General features: G+C 43.0%; 1 protein-coding gene across 3 annotated transcripts in view; it reads left to right on the forward strand.

Annotated features, from left to right (window-relative positions):
• Positions 1-22,012, forward strand: part of adam10a (ADAM metallopeptidase domain 10a) — a 109,379-nt gene that overhangs the window by 69,246 nt on the left and 18,121 nt on the right. For all 3 annotated transcript variants that reach the window (XM_021607380.2, XM_036980804.1, XM_036980803.1), the window contains 2 exons: positions 5,500-5,618; positions 16,976-17,134. In XM_021607380.2, the coding sequence (XP_021463055.2) occupies positions 5,500-5,618; positions 16,976-17,134 (278 nt within the window). The remainder of the gene's footprint in view (positions 1-5,499; positions 5,619-16,975; positions 17,135-22,012) is intronic.

A 22,012-nucleotide genomic window follows, 5' to 3' on the forward strand; every position in this document is an offset into this window, starting at 1 on the left:
AAGGAGAGCGATTGAGTGCTGCTTCAGATGACCTGGCCTCCATAATCACCTGACCTCAATCCAATTGAGATGTTTTGGGATGAGTTGGACCGCATAGTGAAGGAAAAGCAGCCAACAAGTGCTCAGCATAAGTGGGAACTCCTTCAAGACTGTTGGGAAAGCATTCCAGGTGAATCTGGTTGAGAGAATGTCAAGAGTGTGCAAAGCGGTTATCCAGGCAAAGGGTGGCTACTTTGAAGAATCTAAAACTGTTTTGGTTACTACAGAATTCCATATTTGTTATGTAGTTTTGATGTCTTCACTATTCTACAACGACAAAAATAGCAAAAATAAAGAACCTTTGAATGAGTAGGTGTGTCCAAAATTTCGACTGGTACTGTATATCCACATAAATATGATAGATCCTGCTTCTATGCCTGTTTGAGTGTTTGTTTAATAGCCTACTGATTCCGTGAGCACCAAGCCTCCGTGAGCACCAACCACAATATTTCGGTTAAAAAAAAATCTCACGAATTAGACTTTTGGATCTTTGCTGTGCTGTAATAAAGGCTTTACACTTGTTTTTCTTGTTAGAACATCCTCTGGTATTACTTATAGTTAATTCAGTGTTAACACTGTTCCAAATAGTCAGAAATTATATATATAATAATAACCCTCCTTTTCTTGATCTCCTTATTTTAAAACAAAGCAAACCTTGAATAATTAGCGTAAACAATAAATATACTGTTCCATTTTAGCAATTGCATTCACAAATGCATGCGGCTGTTTTTAGTCTGTTTTTAGGCTTTACAAAAACAAAAAAATAACATTAACGTACTCTGGTATGCTTATTTATTTAGTGTTTACTTTTTTCCAAATGGTCAGAAAGCTATAGTCATCTAACAGCACCTGTTTGGCACATATAATATGCACCCAGTGCTTGCTCCTTACCTTCTGTTTATTTATTTCCAGTATTTTCCACAACTAGTCACATGTATTCCACACGTCGGACTTCCCATTTACCTCCTGAGCAACCAGTAAACATTCCCCCATTTCAAGTTTGTCATGTCTTCTGCATCCATTTTGCTGTTACATGTGTTCGGAGTATGTTATAACCAATTTATTGATGTGTTTATGACATGCTACAGGTCAGGCCCTTTTGGTCATGTGCATGTGATGAATACATGTGTCACGTAAAGAGAGCAATGGTTGAGAGAATGGGGAATGTTTTTCCTAAACAAATTAGGGATTTCCATAACTTTACAGTCAGAAATGGATGTAATTACGTTGCATCTTCAGCAGCACGATAAACAATAATGTTCTGTTGTGGTCGCCTCAGCAGCTAGGAGAGAGCGACAACAGTCACTTGCTGTAAAAAAAATTTTATTAACACAGCGCAGCAAGTCTGAGCCTGGCACAATCAAATCAATTGCGGTCGGACTCCCTCTATTTGTGTCTTTTATTTTATTTCATCAAACAATAGGCTTAAAGAGCGAGACAAACTCACTGCATATAGTTGATTTGATTTAAAATACATGGGATGTGTCTAAATGTAAAAATACACACAGTGTTTCCTCCGGCGCATTGGTGCGGCTGGCTTCCGGGTTGGATGCGTGCTGTATTAAGAAGCAGTGCGGCTTGGTTGGGTTGTGTATCGGAGGACGCATGACTTTCAACCTTCGTCTCTCCCGAGCCCGTACGGGAGTTGTAGCGATGAGACAAGATAGTAGCTACTACAACAATATTTTGTGACTCACTGACAGTGTTAATGTCAACAGATTTGTCGATACATTTTCTTTGACAGGCCTAGACAGTAGTCACAAGATATGCTATTTCAGTTTTATATACATATGCAATCTTTCTTCCCTTTCACTCCTATTGTTGCCAGCGTTGTCTGTGAATCACGTCATCCTCTCCTGACTGGGTTAGTTGTGTAACCAACCATGTGTCCACTAACACCCCATCAGCCCGGAGGGGAGTCTTAATCAGAGAGCTGCTCTGGGCAGGGATGCCCACGTCAATTACAGCTGCCATTTGTTACCCAGTGAGAGGGCCTGGGCCTCCCTCTGTTATCAACAAAGCAAATTAGGAGGGCCGTTGTTGTGAAGTGCTGTAGCTGTGATTAACCTGAGATGGCCCGCTGTTCCTTCTTAGTTCAGGATATACTGAGGGGAAATGGTCAGTAGTTGTTTATTTTTATTTGTCTTGTTCTCAGTGTTTACAAATCCAAAAAGAGATATGACAAGATACATTTTCACTGTCCAATCGTTGCAGTCTCAATGGGTTACTTTTATTCACTAAAGATGCATGTTGTCGAATATGTGAGATTTTCCCAAATGTTGTTCCCCATGTCATTCTTGGGAAATACAATGTGTAACCTTTAGCTAGGCAAGTCCGTTAAGAACAAATTCTTATTTACAATGACGGCCTACACTGGCCAAACCCGAACGACGCTGGGTCAATTGTGCGCCGCCCTCCAATCACGACCAATCACGGCCGGTTGTGATTAGGGTTGCAAAGGGTCGGAAACTTTCCGATAAATTTCCAGACATTTTCCATGGGACTTTAATTTCTTATGGCTGGGGGGCAGTATTGAGTAGCTTGGGTGAATAAGGTGCCCAAGGTAAACTGCCTGCTACTCAGGCCCAGAAGCTAAGAAATGCCTATTATTGGTAGATTTGGATAGAAAACACTCGGAAGTTTCTAAAACTGTTTGAATGATGTCTGTGAGTATAACAGAACTCATATGGCAGGCAAAAACCTGAGAAAAAAATCCATCCAGGAAGTGGGAAATCAGAGGTTTGTAGTTTTTCAACTCTTTGCCTATCCAAGATAGTGTAAATTTGGTCCGATTGCACTTCCTAAGGCTTCCACTAGATGTCAACAGTCTTTAGAACCTTGTTTTAGGCGTCTACGGTGAAGGACGAGAGAATGAGAGCTGCTGCCAATCCTGAGTAAGCTCTGTACTGGTGGTGCCCCGATCCCGCAGCTGAATCAACTTTAGGAGACGGTCCTGGCGCTTGCTGGACTTTCTTGGGCACCCTGAAGCCTTCTTCACAACAATTGAACCGCTCTCCTTGAAGTTCTTGATGATCCGATAAATGGTTGATTTAGGTGCAATCTTACTGGCAGCAATATTCTTGCCTGTGAAGACATTTTTGTGCAAAGCAATGATGACGGCACGTGTTTCCTTGCAGGTAACCATGGTTGACAGAGGAAGAACAATGATTCCAAGCACCACCCTCCTTTTGAAGCTTCCAGTCTGTTATTCAAACTCAATCAGCATGACAGAGTGATCTCCAGCCTTGTCCTCATCAACACTCACCCCTGTGTTAACGAGAGAATCACTGACATGATGTCAGCTGGTTCTTTTGTGGCAGGGCTGCAGTGAAAATGTTTTTGGGGATTCAGATAATTTGCATGGCAAAGAGGGACTTTGCAATTAATTGTAATTCATCTGATCACTCTTCATAGCATTCTGGAGTATATGCAAATTGCCATCATACAAACTGAGGCAGCAGACTCAGAATTAATATTTGTGTCATTCTCAAAACTTTTGGCCACGACTGGACATTTTAAATGGTTGTCATATTAATTTGCATATATTTATGTTAATTCCTGTTAATTCCCATGATAAGTTTCCACCTCTGAATATTCCCCAAAAGTGCAATCCTAGTTGTGATACAGCCTGGATTCGAACCAGGGTGTCTGTAGTAACGCCTCTAGCACTGAGATGCAGTGCCTTAGACCGCTGCGACACTGGGGAGCTCAAATACAGTCCTGTATGCATTCACTTCATTTGCTAACACAGTCAATAGCCTCATCTTTATGGACTCACACAGATGTAACCTACGAGTCTGTTCCATTTCATATCCTATTCACATGGATTAAGAGCCAGGATATTAATATTATGATTCATGACTCATCCTGAATAATGGTTGTTGAAACAGTGTAATAATGTCTATCACTTAAGGCCTTCCCACACTGTATGTGCAATGTAAAAAAAATGTTAAAATCAACCTGGACAGATTTTATGATTTGCTTCAGTTCTGTCGTCACATTCTGCGATTGGCTTGCGAGGTTGTCAGCCTGCAGCTGTGTATTTGATCTGCACATGTGCCAGCACCAGCAGCACAAGCCTCAAAGTGAGTTTGGTAAAAATGTAAGAATGCGTCATAGAAATAGTTTTCACGTACAAACTTCATATGTCCTAAACTTCCCCAAAATAACGTGGTCGCTGTGAGAGAATGTTTATTTTGATTGGGGATTTTGTGCATTTATCAAAATCCCATCAAGTAGCCTTATATATTTATTGATTTTTTTATTTTTTATTCCTATTTCATGTAAACAAGATATCAGGAAAATTGTAAACGTTTAAGTCAAACGTATATTAATCTGACTATTCAAAATAGTCTGACTATTCATTTCTGCCACTGTGAGAACTTTGTTGGAGCCTACGACCCACGCACATGAAAACCAGTAGATCGTGCTGATGACATCATCCACATATTCATATTGAAATGCACCACGGGGCTGAATGGCACCAAAACATTGCTAAGGATAATGTTGAAAGTGGCCGTAACTGGCAAAGAATCATGGTCGGTAGTCCATTTTCATCCTGCTCGTGTTGACCTTAATGTCTATGGCATGATGGCGCTAGCCTCCTCGTAGCTCAGTGACTTCAGTCTCCAGACCGGGCACTGGGGGCCTGCTATGACCGCACACAGCGGTACTTAATCGGCAGACCTAGACCCTGTCACACTGAACGAGCCAAGACGTCCGACAATAATTTACAACCTAAGAATTTGCCCACGACATGGAGATTTTGTCTGGGAAAGCAAAATGGTGGCATAAAACGGCTAAAATCCTACAGTCTGTGAAGGACTTTGGCTACCTTCCTACTCTAATCAAACCCTATGGCTATATCACAACCGCCTGTGATTGGTAGGCCCATAGGGCTGCACACAATTGGCCCAGCGTCATCCGGGTTTGGCTGGTGTAGGCCGTCATTGTAAATAAGAATTTGTTCTTAACTGGCTTGCCTCGTTTAAAAATATGGAGTAATGATTTACTTGACCTGTGTTTTGATAAGAGACTGGTGTGATTCTCTGAAGGTCCCAGCCCAGGCATCTGAGTCATCAGGACTTTATGGGAAATATTCTTCCTGAACAATAGACTTGTGCTGCTGAACTATCTAAAGAATTTGCCCATCCATTTAAGATGTTTCTCAATTAACAACCACTTTCTATTGTCTCCACCGAGAGAAGTTGATGAAGGCCCTATATGTCTATTTATTTAACCTTTTATTTTCATTTCCTGTGCCTATGTGAAATGAAATGTCTTACAGCCAAGTAGTCTGTCAGTGTTGGGAGACACTGGGTTTGGCGTTGTTACTTGCCCTAATCTTTCTCCTGTCATTCTGGCTGCATAGATCTTTACTGAACCATGAGCAGGAATGTTGGAGGTACTAAACGGGGTCTGGGTAGTGTAGTAATGTATTTTCATGTTCCTCTCTTGCAGGCATTTCAATCTGCGGATGAAGAGGGACACCAGCCTGTTCTCTCCAGACCTCAAGGTAGAGATATCAGGAGTGGAGGCGCCCTACGACCCCTCCCACATTTACACTGGAGAAATCTTCGGTAAGTCCAGCAATTATTTCTGGAACAACAAAGTCCTTGTGCACACAGACACAATTACGATAGTTACCAGGGAAACGCTTCCCGCATCCAATTTGATTATTTGCTTTTGCGTTGATCTGTGATGTGTGGGTGTGCACCAGTGTGTTGTTGTGGGTTTGGTAGCGTTGGCGGGCTGGAGTTGTGCTTTTGAACGTTGTTAATGGATATCATTCTCCACTCCACTCTTTGTCTGTGTGTGTGGTGTGTGTGCGTATACGTTTGGAGAATGTGTTAGTCACGTTCCAGCCTCACATCCTCAGGATCCTCCCCATGCCTGCAGCAGAGCTCACATGTAACACAAGGGAAAACAAGGCCAAGGTGTGTCTGTCCGGTCATGTGACGTGGTGTGTTTGTGTGAAGCTCTCAGATCCCAGCGGGCTCATCTCCACTCCCACCTCATCATTCTCAGATGCTGTCATCTCTCTTATCCTCTGCTGAACAGACTGTAATTCAAATCAGACTTCACTGGAGCAACACTTCTCATCTCTATCAAATGGAAATCTTGAGATCTGTTTCTTTTTAGAGAAGCAGCACTGTGTCGTTCCAAGGACGACGATGTTGTAGCCATTTCTCAGATGTGATTTGTAATGCAATGGAAAGGTTTGTCCAGACCAAAAATCCATCTAGATTTTTCTTGTCAATAATAAAGGTGGACATTCAAAGGTGGAATTTAGATTAAGTCAGAATAACTGTGCATTTACACACTGATATATTCATTTATTTGCACAATTTCAGAATCAGAAATCTAAACGTTGAACTTCTGTAGTTGTGCTCTGCTGTAAAGGCCATACTCTTTGTGTCACCTTTAATATCTCTGTGTTTAAAAAAAATATATATATATATTATAAATCATTTTAAAAAATTTACCCCGTTTCTTCAATTTTCATGATATCCAATTGGTCGTTACAGTCTTGTCCCATCGCTGCAACGCCCCTACGGACTCGGGAGAAGCGAAGGTCGAGAGCCATGCGTCCTCCGAAAACACGACCCTGCCAAGCCACACTGCTTCTTTTTAGAACCTCCTTTTCTCCTGTTTTTCAGACTTTTTAAAATGTTTATTTTCTCCCCAATTTCGTGGTATCCAATTGTTAGTAGTTACTATCTTGTCTCATCGTTACAACTCCCGTACGGTCTTTGGGAGAGACGAAGGTCGAAAGCCATGCGTCTGCTAAGATCCTATTACAGTGATGTCATAATAGCACCACTCATTTGCTGTGCACTAGCTAGATTTCCATCCAATTGGAATATTTCATGCAAATATTCAAAAATCTGGATGAAGAAAATGTGCACATTTTCCCACCAGTGTTTCCACCAAACATACTTGTTGCAGCTAAAAACCAAGCCGCACTGCTTCTTAACACAGCATCCAACCCGGACGCCAGCCGCACCAATGTGTCGGAGGAAACACTGTGCACCTGGGGACCTGGTTAGCGCGCACTGCGCCCAGCCCACCCCAGGAGTCGCTAGTGCGTGATGAGACAAGGATCCCTACCGGCCAAACCCTCCCTAACCCGGACGACACTAGGCCAATTGTGCGTCGCGCCATGGACCTCCCGGTCGCGGCTGGCTGCGACAGAGCCTGGGCGTGAACCCAGAGTCTCTGGTGGCACTGCGATGCAGTGCCCTAGACCACTGCGCCACCCTGTTTTTCAGACATTTTAACATGTCTGCTAAGATCCTATTATAGTGAGCCCCACTCATTTGCTGTGCACAAGCTAGATTTCCATCCAATTGAAATATTTAATGCAAATATTAAAAAATCTGGATGAAGAATATGTGCACATTTTCCCGCCAGTGGTGTGTTTCCACCAAACATACTTGTTGCAGATAAAAATCTGTGAATTTAAGTTTTCATGTACCAAATAAAAATCTAAAGTTCAATGTAGTGATGCACCGATATGACATTTTTGCCCTATAACCGATATTTCAAATTTTAGCGGCCTTTTTAAGCATTCTAATACAGTTAAATAGTTAAAACACACACATGGACGCAGCGGTCTAAGGCACTGCATCTCAGTGCAAGAGGCGTCACTACAGCCTCTCGTTCGAATCCAGGCTCTATCACATCCGGCTGTGATTGGGAGTCCCATAGTGCGGCGCATAATTGGCCCAGCGTCGCTCAGGTTTGGCTGGGGTAGGCCGTCATTGTAAATAAGAATGTCTGACTTGCCTAGTTAAATAAAGGTTACACACACACACTGACCAAAAAGTTATTTTATTGGGATTTACGTGTGTTCCCATTACCAGTCAAACATAATAAAAACCTATTTCTTTCACTTACTTGCTGTTATGATGATCATTTGTTCAAGCGTTTAATTTTCAACCAGGATTTATATGGAACGCCGTTTGGGTCTTTGCGTGTTAAAAAAGATACACTTCGAAAGATAACACTACGTGACGTGTCAAATAACAACATAATCTAGCTAACTAGCTAATCTAAAATAACCCTAATTTATAAGACCGTTCTTATTTGATTAATGGTGGTCAGACCCATCTATGTGAAGCTAGCCACAATAAGGATTAGCCACAATAGTGGACTTTGGGGTTAGCCTTCAAAATAAAAGTATGGCATAATTCTGTTTGCAGTCATTTGCATCACTGTCAATGACATACTTTTATTTTTAAGGCAAACCGCAAATACCACTTGTGCCCAATCCTTATTGTGGCTAGCTTCACAACACATTACCCGGTCCGGTCGAGCCTCACTAGACAGATAAAGCTAGCTGGCTGCTTATAACGTTAGCTTTGGGCAACAGGGTTAAGTAGCTGGCTAGCTATTTGTTTTCATGAACTGAAGTTCAATATCAATATGCGAACAACAAGTGGCAACCTAGCTAATACTTACTCACAAGGATTCCTAAATCCTTGCTAAGAATAATTAAAATGGTCATTGTTTTCAGGCTGGTTGTAATTAGTGCTAGCTAGGTACCAAGCTAATGATAGCTACCCCAGAAGTTGCGGTCAAGCAAATTATGCTTTATTACCAACTCTGTTCGTGGCCAGTGTTTGCTTGTTTGCAGACTTTATTTGTACATCTTTGACAGTGCTACTGTATCTTTTTTGACACGCAAAGACCCAAACGGCGTTCCATAGTTTGTATGTTGTGAAGCTAATAGCAGTGACGCTATTACTGTCTTATTCCTGTAGGGCAACATCTGAAAAATAGCGCACTTGGTAGTGTGTACCGTTGTTCGACCAGTCGGCAAAAGCCAACTTCACCCACGATGGAGAACGGTTGATTGTCAAGGGCAGTGAATTCCATTATCTTGGCTTTAATGGATTTCGGCTTTGAGTTGTCTCGCTGAAGTTTTCTTACTCTTTCAAATGACTGCTCGACTTGTTCACTGCTCGATCCACACAGCAGACATTTTGGGCTAGGTTAGGGATGCTGTGTTGCACGAGTAACGCAACATTTTTACGTGGCGTCATTACGTTATATAGGTATGCACGGCAGCTTTGACATCGGTTTTTAACATCGGCGTTAAACAAGACATTCGCCTATACCGATGTTGGCATTGTTAGCTAATATCGCCCGATTCCGATATGTTCACTGACTATATCGCGCATCCCTAGTTCAATGTGTTTCCAGTGCATTTTCAACTCTTGTGATCGTTTTGTCACAAACTGGTGCGATAAATAGTAAATGTGCCTACTCTGGTCTCGCAGATGGTCTACAATGCGAGTAGGCAAGTCCGCATGATGAGATGATTAAGAATAAGAACTAGAATATTTTTTTCTCAAGCATCGGTCATCATGTTACCAGAATAAGACCCTCGATATTTATTGGAAAGGAGCATCAAACTCATCACTGTGCCCTTTCACCATGCTGTGAAGTTCAATAGCAGCCTAATAAACTGCATGGTTTCCCAAGTCGTAGTGGGAGGACCACACACCATATCATCTCGTGACACCAAGTTTACTTCAATGTTATGGTTATTATATCAATATTTGCGCATAATGGCATTTCTACCGCCATTTCGTGCATAATTAATTTTAGACACAAAGATCCCACCTTTCGAACAAACCCATGATCTGTAGGCATTTATAAACTTGTATTGAGACATCCAGTTTCCATCACAGCTGTTGTGATTTTTTAAATATACACGGTATGCCTTTACTCGCATAAAAACTGTGGATGGAAACGTGGTTACTGATAAGTTTAATTGCCAGACTCACTCTGGCTTACTTAGGGAATAATTAAAATAGTCAGAAGATGATGTTCATGTTTACCGAGGCCTTGATGTATGACAGAGAACCTTAGGCTTAACTAAATCAAATCTAAAACCTTGCTCCCCCCCATTATTTTTGTATGTGGACAGTTTCCATACAAGAGATGATACGCTGCAAGGAACACGTAATATTGTCCTCAAAGACCATGTTCCCCAAGCTTGATGAGCTTTTTGGCAGTTGCTAATCTTCAGAGAAATAGTGGTCGTGTAATCATCATGCAATCACGCTTCAGCAAGCAAGGCCGCTTGCCAAAGGCATAATTGCTGCAATAACAAAGGGTTACAAAAATGTAATACTCTAGAATACTGCAATTGGGGATAAAGATTGCACTCAGAGTTGAATTGCAGTAAGTGGCAACATCTTTCTCTTCTCAACCCTTTTCTGTCTAATGCAGTGCCTTCCGAAAGTATTCATATCCTTTGACTTATTCCACGTTTTGGTGTGTTCCAGCCTGAATCAAAAAACTATTAAATACACACAATGACAAAGTGAAAATGTTTTTCAATTTTTTTTGCAAAATTTCACATCCCTGAGTGTCACGATCATCTGAATGAATGGACCAAGGCACAGCGTACTTAGAGTTCCACATGTTTAATAAATATGAAACTCACCATAAACAATACATTCGAAAACGAAACGTGACGTTCTGGGCTGCTCACAGGCAGCTACACAAAAACAAGATCCCACAAAAAACAGTGGGAAAAGGCTGTCTAAATATGATCCCCAGTCAGAGACAACGAGAGACAGCTGCCTCTGATTGGGAACCATACCAGGCCAACATAGAAATGAAAAAACTAGACTACCCACCCTAGTCACACCCTGACCTAACCAAAATAGAGAATTAAAAGGATCTCTAAGGTCAGGGTGTGACACTGAGTCAATACATGTAATAATCACCTTTGGCAGCGCTTACAGCTGGGAGTCTTAAAGAGCTTTTGTACAATATTTGCACATTATTTTGTTTCAAATTCTTCGAACTCTGTCAAATTGGTTGTTGATCTTTGCTAGACAGCCATTTTCAAGTCTTGCCATAGATTCTCAAGTCTGTGACTAGGCCACTCAAGAACATTCAAGGTAGTGTTGGTAAGAAAACTCCAGTGTAAATTTGGTCTTGTGTGAATTTGTCTCCCAGTGTCTATTGGGAAGCAGACTGAACCAGGATTTCCTCTAGGATTTTGCCTGTGCTTAGCTCTATTCCCTTTCTTTTTATCCTAAATAACTCTGATGTGTCGTGTTGGATTTTCCCCAAACGCTTTGCATTCAGGACATGAAGTTAATTTCTTTGCCACGTTGTTTGCAGTTTTACTTTATTGCCTTATCGTAAACACGGTTTGGAATATTTGTATTCTGTACAGGCTTCTTTCATTCTTTTCACTCTCATTTAGGTTAGTATTGTAGAGTAACTAAAATGTTGTTGATCCATCCTCAGTTTTCACCAATCTCAGCCATTGAACTTGAACTGTTTTAATGTCACCATTGGCCTCATAGTGAAATGCCTGAGTGGTTTCCTTACTCTCCAGAAACTGAGTTAGGAAGGATGCCTGTATCTTTTGTAGTGGCTCTGTGTATTGCTACTAGCGATGCACATACATTACATTTTTTGCCTATTACCGATATCCTATATTTTCCTTAAAAATAAATTAAACCGATATTAAACATTTTTGCAGACTTTTAACTTTTTAACTGTACTAGAATGCTTAACATGCACATAGACACAGCGGTTTAAGGCACAGCATCTCAGTGCAAGAGATATCGCTACAGTCCCTGGTTCGAATCCAGGCTCTATCACATCCAGCCGTGATTGGGAGTCCCATAGGGCGGCGCACAATTGGCCCAGCGTCTTCCGGGTTTGGCTGGGGTAGGCCGTCATTATAAATAAGAATTTGTTCTTAAACGGACCTAGTTAAGTAAAGGTTGCACGCGCGCACACACACACACACACACACTGACCAAAAAGTTATTTTGTTGGCATTTACGTATGTCCCCATTACCAGTAAAACATAATCAAAACCTATTTATTTCACTTACTTGCTGTGCTGTTTTGTTGTTCATTTGTTTAGTCATTTCATTCTCTTCCAGGATGTCAAGCAGTAAAGTTTCAGCTCTGTCTGTCCGTGGCCTCTCTTCCTCAGTGCGCACTGTCACTGTGTCCATTTCCATCTTGTCCAGCTGTGTATGTAACATTTCACGTAAACCCTGTTTCTTGTCTGCATCGAAGTATCGGCCCTTGTACATTGCATCGAGCATGGTGGCGACACAGTAAAGAGAGAATGCCTGTTGAGCAGGCGTTTCAATGCCATGACGGAGGGTATCACGTCTGCTGCAGGCGCAGTTGATGAGATTATTTCTCGAGTCAGTTGTTCGACTGGAGCTAGCTAGTGGGTTCGTGTTTCAAACATGTTCTCAAATGCCATTGAAATGGCAGCAGCGGTATGACAACCAGCACATTCATGAGCATGAAATACGACTTTCCTCAGTACGAAATCCTCGACGACCCACTGTGCCGTCAGACTCAGCATGCTCATGGGGCTGATATCGCTGGTCCGAATGTCAGTCATGGAGCTAATAGCAGTGACGCTATTACTGCCAAAAATGAAAAATAGTGCACTTGGTAGTGTGCTTGACCAGTCGACGAAAGCCAACATCACCCACGACAGAGAACGGTTGCTTGTTATTAAGGGCAGTGAATGCCATTATCTTGGCTTTAATGGATTTCGGCTTTGAGTTGTCTCGCTGAAATGTTCTTACTCTTTCAATTGAGTGCTCGATCCACACAGCAGACATTGTGTGGGCTAGGTTAGGAATGCTGTGTTGCACGTGTAGTGCAAATGTTATGTGCCGTTATTACGTCATGTACCAACGTTTATATAGGTATGCACGTCATGTACCAACGTTTATATAGGTATGCACGTCATGTACCAACGTTTATATAGGTATGCACGTCATGTACCAACGTTTATATAGGTATGCACGGTTGCTTTAACATCGGTTTTTAACATCGGCGTTAAACTAGACATCGGCCTATACCGATGTTGGCATTATTAGCTAATATCGTCCAATTCCGATATGTTCACCGATATATTATCTTGGCTTTAATGGATTTCGTTTTGAGTTGTCTTGCTGAAATGTTCTTACTCTTTCAAATGACTGCTTTACTTGTTTTTTATTTTTAGGCCAGTTGAGAACAAATTCTCATTTACAACTGCGACCTGGCCAAGATAAAGCAAAGCAGTGCGACACAAACAACAACAGAGTTACACATAAACAAACGTACAGTCAATAACACAATAGAAAAATATAACTATAACAAGTGGCAACAGTGAGAGACTTATTTCTGGAAAGGTGGATTTTTAAAAGTAGATGCTGAAACTGTTTGGGCACAGACCTGGATAGTATGACAGAACTCTGCAGGCTATCTCTGCAGTAGGTTGTAACTTTGCCCCGTTTGGCAGTTGTATCTTGGCGGAGTGTGCTAAAGCAGTGAGTAAAACAAACTTAGGGAGGAGGCTTCTAATGTTAACATGCATGAAAGCAAGGATTTTCCGAATACAGAAGTCAACAAATGAGAGCGCCTGGGGAATAGGTGTGATGCTGGGGGCTACAGGGCCTGGGTTAACCTCTACATCGCCAGAGGAACAGAGGAGGAGTAGGATAAGGGTACGGCTAAAGGCTATAAGAACTGGTCGTCTAGTACTTTGGGAACAGAGAATGAAAAGGGCAGATTTCTGGGTGTAGTAGAATAGATTCAGGGCATAATGTACAGACAAGAGTATGGTAGGATGTGAGTACAGTGGGGGTAAACCTAGGCATTGAGTGACAATGAGAGCTTGCATCTCTGGAGACACCAGCTAAGCCATGTGAGGTCTGCCCATGTGTGGGGTGTGTGATAAAAGAGCTATTTAAGGCATGTTGAGCTGGACTTGTGGCTCTACAGTGAAATAGAACAATAACTAACTGAAACAGCAGAAGACACTGCTCTATCCACACAGCAGACATTGTGGGCTCGGTTAGGAATGCTGTGTTGCACGTGTAGCTGCTACATTTTTTGTGGCGTCATTACGTCATGTACCTACGTTATATAAGTATGCACGTCAGCTTTGACATCGGTTTTGCACATCGGAATTAATCTAGACATCGGGCCGGTGTCGATGTTGCCATTTTTAGCTAATATCGTCCGATTCCGATATCGTGCATCCCTAATTGATACACAATCCAAAGTGAAATTTTATAACTTTCACCATGCTCAAAGGGATATTCAATGTCTGCTTTTTTTCCCCAATCTACTATTAGGTGCCCTTTGTGAGGCATTGGAAAACCTCCCTGGTCTTTGTGGTTAAATCTGTGTTTGAAATTCACTGCTTGATTGGACCTTGCAGATAGTTGTATGTGTGTGGTACAGAGATAAAGTAGTTGTTCAAAAATCATGTTTAACACTGTTATTGCACACAGTTGGTTCATGCAACTTATTATGTGACTTGTTAAGCAAATGTTTACTCCTGAACTTATTTAGGCTTGGCATGACAGAGGTTGAATACTTATTGACATTTCAGGGTTTCATTTTTAATTAATAAACAAACCTTTTTAAAAAATGTAATTCCACTTTTACATTATGGGGTATTGTGTGTAGGCCAGTGACCCAAAAATATAAATTTAATCAAATTTAAATTCAGGCTGTAACTCAACCAAACGAGGAAAAGGTCCAGGAGGTGAATGCTTTCTGAAGGCACTGTACATCTCCGGCGTTGTGTTAAATGCAGTTGCTCATCAGTTGGCCTCTGCCTGATAATCGAAGAACCATGAACTGGAGGTAAATAGGTCATATCCCAAGTTCCATTCTCCCTTGAGTCCCTTTCTCCTCCACCTGTAGCTAATAGCTGTCTGTACTGGGATGGGAGAAGAACCCATCTAGTGAAGTACTGTGAGCTAGTAGAGAGCCCAGACCTCTCTATTATGTGTGATCAGATAGGCCTATACATTCATTTTCTCATTTGCCCCTCATAAAGACCAGCAGACTCCACTCTCCTTACTTCACATTAGCCCACTTAGCACTTTGGGGACCAGGCATTTTCATGAACTAAATTAGGTGGTTACCTTGGTCCCAGTCTACTGGAATTCCCATAATTGGAGTGAAGCTGCTTGTATCTGGACTGCAGTAGGGTTTCTGATTAGGTACAAGGGTAAAGAATATTCAATTCCCACTGTCTATACGGCCACATTAACCCAGCTCTCATTAGTGTTGCGTGTTCTATTCTCTCCTTCTCTGATACAAAAGTCTTGTCAGTTGCCCTTGGGAAGCGCCGTATTCTCCTGACTTAAACTAGGAATTTTTAGTACTCCCTTTGCTGAGGCTGTGAGGGTATCCGTGTCTGAGTTCTGAGCACTCCTTGGCACAATAATCAGACTTGATCCATATGTGCACAGAGGATGGGTCTAACCCCTCTGCACTGGCCTTTCATGCCCAGATAAAGGGCTTCCTCTCTGGGAAAATGCGCTGTGCCTTCTGGAGATCAGAAGGGGGAATCTGTCCCTGAAATTATATCAAAACCATAGGGCCCTCTTTAATGTTACCAAGAGCTGCCCAGTATAAAACAACAGATTAAATTGGTCCTCGCTCTGATCTCCAAGCTGTCCGTGGGGAAAGTATTATTCATGTATTATTATGAAGAAAATGGGACAGCAGAAATGACACATGAAGTCATCTAATGTGACAGTTATTACTGTCAATGAATGGTCTCAGCATAGCTCAACATTCCTTTCTCTAGTATCCTGCTGATTTTGTTTAGATGGTGGTAATCTAGTTTACAGTACAGTATTATTTTGAGCAAGCACCTCGGTTATTGACTGTGGTTTCCTATTACTCTAATCTAATATGTGCCTAATGTACAGCAGTAGCATTAATGGAAAGCACGTTCTGTTTTTCTCACTTTCAGTATCAAAACTGCTACAAATACCAGTTAGTGTCCCAGTGTTTTCTGACAAACTGCATGGCTAGGGCCTGAAAAAACCAGAGAGGACTCTGGGCCCTTGGAGCACAGACAGATATTTAGGGAGAAAGAGCTGGATGCTCCATGGGACAGCTGTGTGTTCTGCTGCTCTCGTTATCTCCAGCAGGAGAGCAGAGCAGACGGCCCCCAGCGGGCCTACTGGGCCTCTTTCCTCTGGAAACAGAAACCTAACTATGGAGAGAGGCTGGCTGGCTGGTTGGCTGTGTTTCTCTGTCTACGCTAAACTGCAATGGTCCCTCAGGATAGCTATGAGACAAACGCTCCAACATTTTCGCAACCAATACAGAACTGAGGAGAGCAGCAGATAAAATGAAGTTGGGCTTCCCTATCCTGAGGAAAACAAGTCTTATTCTCTCCCTGATTTAGTTATCTTCTCCCATTGAGTTGCCAGTCATCTGTCCTTTTCAATTATAGCCCTCCAGAGTCTGCATTTTTTATAACACAGGTTTAATTGGGAGTTATAGTTTTTCTTCCAACCTGCATAGCTGCTGATGGAAAAGGTTTTTCAAGGTGCTTGCTCTTGACAAACACTGAATTAAAAACCATTCCTTTTCGTCGGCCAGACTTTCTCTGTCTGGTTCAAAGGCGGATGATGTTTAATAGACTCTGCTATGCCCTGACAGCGTTTTGTTTTATTCCCTCTTACTCCCTTTATCCTTCTTTCTCACTGGTTCCTTGATTCTTCAAGCTTTAGTTGTGCCTTTTGCGTAAGAAACTATTATTTGGTTTTCCCTGACACTAACCAGAGTCCAAGCTCTTATTACTAGTCATTATTTGTCTGATTTCAAGGTCAGATGAGGGGAGCAGGGATGAGTCTTTATGATCCAGACAGACCGGGATATGTTTCGTTCCACCCTGACTCTGTCCAAGACGGTATTCCCCCCAGGAACAGCTCACGGTCTACCATCTGCTCAATGTCTAGAGCTGTGTGTGTGTGTGTCCGCATGATGTTCTGTTTGTCAGCTTGCATTGGTCTGTATGTTTTGAGTGTTTCTCTCACACGTTGAGCATTGACTTTCTTCCTAACCCCAACTGACTAGAGTGGAGTTGACCACCCTTCCTGACCTTGTCTTTCTCGTCCAGGTGAGAAGGGCACTTTGACCCACGGCTCGGTGGTGGACGGCAGGTTTGAAGGCTTCATCCAGACCCACCAGGGCATGTACTACGTGGAGCCCTCGGAGAGGTACCTCAGAGACAAGGACGTGCCCTACCACTCAGTCATCTACCACGAGGGGGACATCAGTGAGTATACTTGATTCACTGCTCTCCTCTACCAGTCACCCTGCAGTCCTGCTGAAGTAATGGTGCCAACATCACAGCACTAAAATGAGTTCTACCTATTACATTAATGACAGCCATATTTTATAGACTTAAAGGACATGTTCTTTAATGCTTTTGCTATATTGATTCAGACAATATTGGCCATATACAGTATGACTCTGGGTGTGCGTATAAGTGTTGATCATTTTTTAGGGATCTAGCTTTAGAAATTAGGGGTTCATTATCCTATTCAGCAGTTGGAATACAATTTTGTTCCAAATAACACACATTTTGTGCAGGCAAATATGGTTATTATTGGATACACAGTGGATGGCTTGTTAACACCACAGTATTGTCAGTGTTATTCGCTTTGAAAAGCCATTTTTTCTGCCATGAGCATGAAATGGATTGAATTGGCTGTAGCAGCTCTAAATAGCTTTACCATGGCTGTGCTCTTTTTAATTACAGTTGTGTTCAGCCACTGACAGCAATGACTAATCCATGCTGGCTCGTCTGTCCCAGCTTTTCTCTTTCCACCTCTGCTACATACACATCCCACCCTATCATAGAGAACAGTAGGCGTCACTGTGACAGGACAGGGACTTTAGGTAGTGACACTGAAAGGCGATTCTCTGCTGTAGGTATTTCTTGAGAGCAGCGATATGGACGATGATGGATGGATGGATGTGTGCCTAAATGGGCTGAAGGATGGGGGGTGGGACAGGACAGGTTTCTCTAGGATTGGAGGTAAGGTCTTCAAGGCTGTGGAGTGCATACTGAGCAGAGTGGAGGTCTACGGTTCAATTACAATGCAGAGCTGTCAGAGGAGAGGTCTATCCAAGGGGAGTTTACATTGGGCATTTAGCCAGGAATAAGGTCAAGTTAAGGTCATGTCAGATGAACTGTGGAATGAGTCTGAGCCAGAGGAAGGAGAGCTGAGGAAGGTTGCACTGGGACACTGCGGCAAGACACACACACACACACACACACACACACACACACACACAGGGGTTTGGGTTAGGCTGAGCCCTGATGATTGATGTGGAGTCAGGATGAGACACCAATTCCAGTGCCAGGGAGTGAGTGATCTTCCTTAGCAACCAGCCCACCAATTCCAGGTTGATCTGAGGTGTGGGTGTGGGCTAAGTTCCAGTGACCCCACTCCCATCCCAGTACAGGCCAGAGAGCAGCCCCCTCAGGCAGGCAGGGAGGAATCAGCGTGGAGGCCCACCCTGTGTTACTTGGCCCTCTTTTCCTCAGATGGGTCTGATTCACAGCCAGCCTGCCTGTTGACACACAGGCACACCCAGCCCAGCATGAGCCTGCAATCAGAGAACCTTTCTCTCACGCTTTGTCTCCACAATGTAGGCCTACTCTCTCTTTCTCCTTTCCCTTTTCATTTTCTATGTATGTATGAGGTGTCAAGAAAGCTCTCACACTATTCCTCCTCCCATCCCTCTCTTTCTGTCTGTTTATCTGAGGGTGTGAACAGAACCTTTTTGTTCCTCTTCCCTTTCTCTGTCTCAGTGTCATCCAATAACAGGCTGTCACCTGAACCCCTCAATAGTACTGCAGGGCTTGGTGACTGCCACAGTACCGGATTTGAGGTAGTTATGCCCTACCTATTATTTGTGCTCGTCACATTTTTCTTCTTCTTTCCTTAGCAGATCATATTGCCTGAGACATTACATGAAGGGCCCCATTTCATATTTTTTTCCTTCACTACTCTATGAAGTGAATGCCGATACCCCAAACAGCGATTTTCTGTCAAGTCATGCTGCCGTGTGAAGTCCGGTCATAGCACTGATGGCAGCTCTCTTATAAAGACACTCTTACCTCATTTGTGCCACCAGGCCCCATTATGGGTTAACATGCTCCACACTGCCTCCTTGTGGTGCATCATATTTATATTTGCATAGCGTGTCATGTTATCAGCAGTACATTAACACATAGTTGAGTCATTTATTAATCTGACTTTGGCTACATTCCTATGACACAATGACGTATCAAATCCATATTGATACAAGGGGACTGGATAAAGACAATCTTCCATTAAACTTGTTTGAGAACTTCATTCCATTTACGTTTTTGTCATTTAGCAGATGCTCTTACCCAGAGCGACTTACAGAAGTAATTAGGGTTAAGTGGCTTGCTGATGGGCACATTGTCAGATTTTTCATCCTTGTTGGGTCGGGGATTTGAACCAGCGACCTTTCGGTAACTGGCCCAAAGCTCTAACCACTAGGCTACCTGCCGCTGCATCCCATTCAGTGTAACATTCAGGTTTCAGCAGTTGTTTTAGTCAAACTGCTGTTCCTGAGAATGTGTCTTTATCAACCCATTAATGAGTCTCTCCTCACAGATATCCTGTCTGCACTTGGATGTTTTCAGACATCAAAGACACACTTCAAATACTCTTCAAACAGGTTCATTTTGTGGCGGAGGCTTTTTTCCTTGAAGAAACTGTGGCACCTAATTTTAGAATTCTCTTTCCTGTTGAAGCCGGGGTTGGTGAGCGAGAGGAAGGACAAATGGTGGAGGGATGGAATGAAGAATGAAAAGGCGTGACTGACTCTGTGACTCCCATTTCCACCGGCTTTCACAACTTTGCCTTTCTTCGCTTCTTGTTCGCAAAGGCCTTTTGATTAGCATCTGAATGAGAGGGCATTCACTGCAGGGACAATGACAGCTTTCTGTCTGGAAATAGAGAACACATTGTCAGGGCAGAACTTTTCTGGTCCAGTACAGTACAGAGCCATTCTCCTCAATTGACAACGGGGGACAGGTTGACCCTGAGCCCACTCTCTCCCCCTCCAACCGGTTGACCTGACTGCCCACTAGTGGCGCTTTGTGTTGACTCATCATATGATATGCAAAGCAGAATGCAAATGAACTGCGGTCAGTCAATCGTGCTGTAAGTGGGGCCAGGCTTTAAGGAACACCATTCTGATCCTGCAGCACTTATCTTGACTTTGAATAAAAAAGCGAAATATAAATAAAATAATGTGCCAAAATAATTCCTTTACCACTTTTCTGCCATCGAAGAGTGTGAATTAAAATGTCTGTTTGTACAAATTTGTCTGAGGAGAGCAGGTTATGAAGGTTGAGGGAGTGTGAAACGCTGGCTGAGTGTATTGTTTACTTGTATGTCGCAGAGCTGTGTGTGTGTGTGTGTGTGTGTGTGTGTGTGTGTGTGTGTGTGTGAGTGCTTTTGTTGGGTCTGAGTTTGTGTTCTTTGGGACTGAGTGCGTTTCGAGGTGTATTTGTCGGCACTGTGTTCTCATTACAGCAATGTGTGTTCTTTAGGACTGTGTTTCTGGGATCTGAGTGTGTATGTTCCTTGAATTTCCTTGGGGAGAGTGTGTGTGTTCCTGTGTGCCGGTGTGTGATAAAAGGAGGTGAAAGCGTTGCTGTCGCTGGCAGACAGAGTGACATGCCCGTTGGCTTGTGGCGGTGGCATTTCTGCTCCCGTCATGCAGGCTGGTGACCGACAGGTTAATTTGGGAGGCTTATAACAGCAGCTCTGCTGCGCCATGTCCTCCCAGCACTGCCAGACTCAGCCTGAGGGCTTTGAGGACTAACCACTCACGAGGACTAAGTCTCACTCACAATACGTCTAAATGATGCCTATAAGGACTTTGAAGAATAGGACTGTGTACTGAGTGTTATGTCTTTATGTCTTTATGTCTTTATATGTATATATATATTTTAAATCTTATCTTCTTGTAATAAAATTTGTATTTTTTTTCGCCCCTTTTTTCTCCACAATTTCATGATATTCAATATCATGAAGGGCGAAGGTCGAGTCATACGTCATCCAAACATGACCCGCCATGCCGCACTGCTTCTTAACTCCCGCTCGCTTAACCTGGAAGCCAGCCACACAAATGTGTCGGAGGAAACAACGTTCAACTGAAGTCAGCTTGCAGGCGCACAGCCCACCACAAGGAGTTGCTAGAGCGCGATGAGCAAAACCCTCCCCTAACACAGATTACACTGGGCCAATTGTGTGCCTTCCTATGGGACTCCCGGTCATGGCTGGCTGTGATACAGCCTGGGATCGAACCCCAGGCTGTAGAGATGCCTCAATACTGCGTTGCAGTGGCGTAGACTGCTACACCACTCGGGAAGCCATTTGGAGTCCATTTCTATACCAGTATGTTGTGGTGGCTCTGGTTGTGATGGATGTAAGAGTGCTGATTGGTGTAGACTAAATGAGATGCATACATGTACTGTAATTACATTATCCTAGTTGTAGGATTGATTGCTTGTGTTTACTGGTGTGTGTTTTTGTTGTGATTAGAGGGGCTTTCGCTGTTGACTAGAGCAGTGGCATCGACTGTGAGTTGTGTACATTAGGGAAAAGATGCAGTGGAGAGAGGAGACCTCTATTGAAGCGTACAGTCAGCGTTATTGACTCCATCTCACTGCATGTTACTATCTGGGGATAACTTGGGGAGAGAATAATGTCTCTGCTAGGAACTGATCACAGAGCAGTCTGACCTGACCTTGTTTTATTATCAGCACATTGTACAGTAACAGCCTGATTGATTGATGGCATATGCATTCAGTTATTCTGTGTATTCAGGGTTGTTGTATTGCGGTGTATAGGTTAAAACATTCAAAGTGCTGAGTGTGGGATTGTGCTGGCCTGTGTTTTGAAGTCCTGTCTCAGGTATCTGAAGCAGAGTAGGGAGGGCATGTTGCCCAGGGGAGGGAGAGGTGGCTCTGTTATCCCAGAGTCCTCATTAGTGACAGACACACACACACACACACACACACACACACACACACCGCATCTTCCTCCTCACCCTGCTTGCTCTGTTATGCTGCCCGCTTAGACAGCAACAGAGCTGTCAG

This window comes from Oncorhynchus mykiss, chromosome 6 (genome assembly GCF_013265735.2).
Source record: "Oncorhynchus mykiss isolate Arlee chromosome 6, USDA_OmykA_1.1, whole genome shotgun sequence".
Lineage (NCBI taxonomy): Eukaryota > Metazoa > Chordata > Actinopteri > Salmoniformes > Salmonidae > Oncorhynchus > Oncorhynchus mykiss.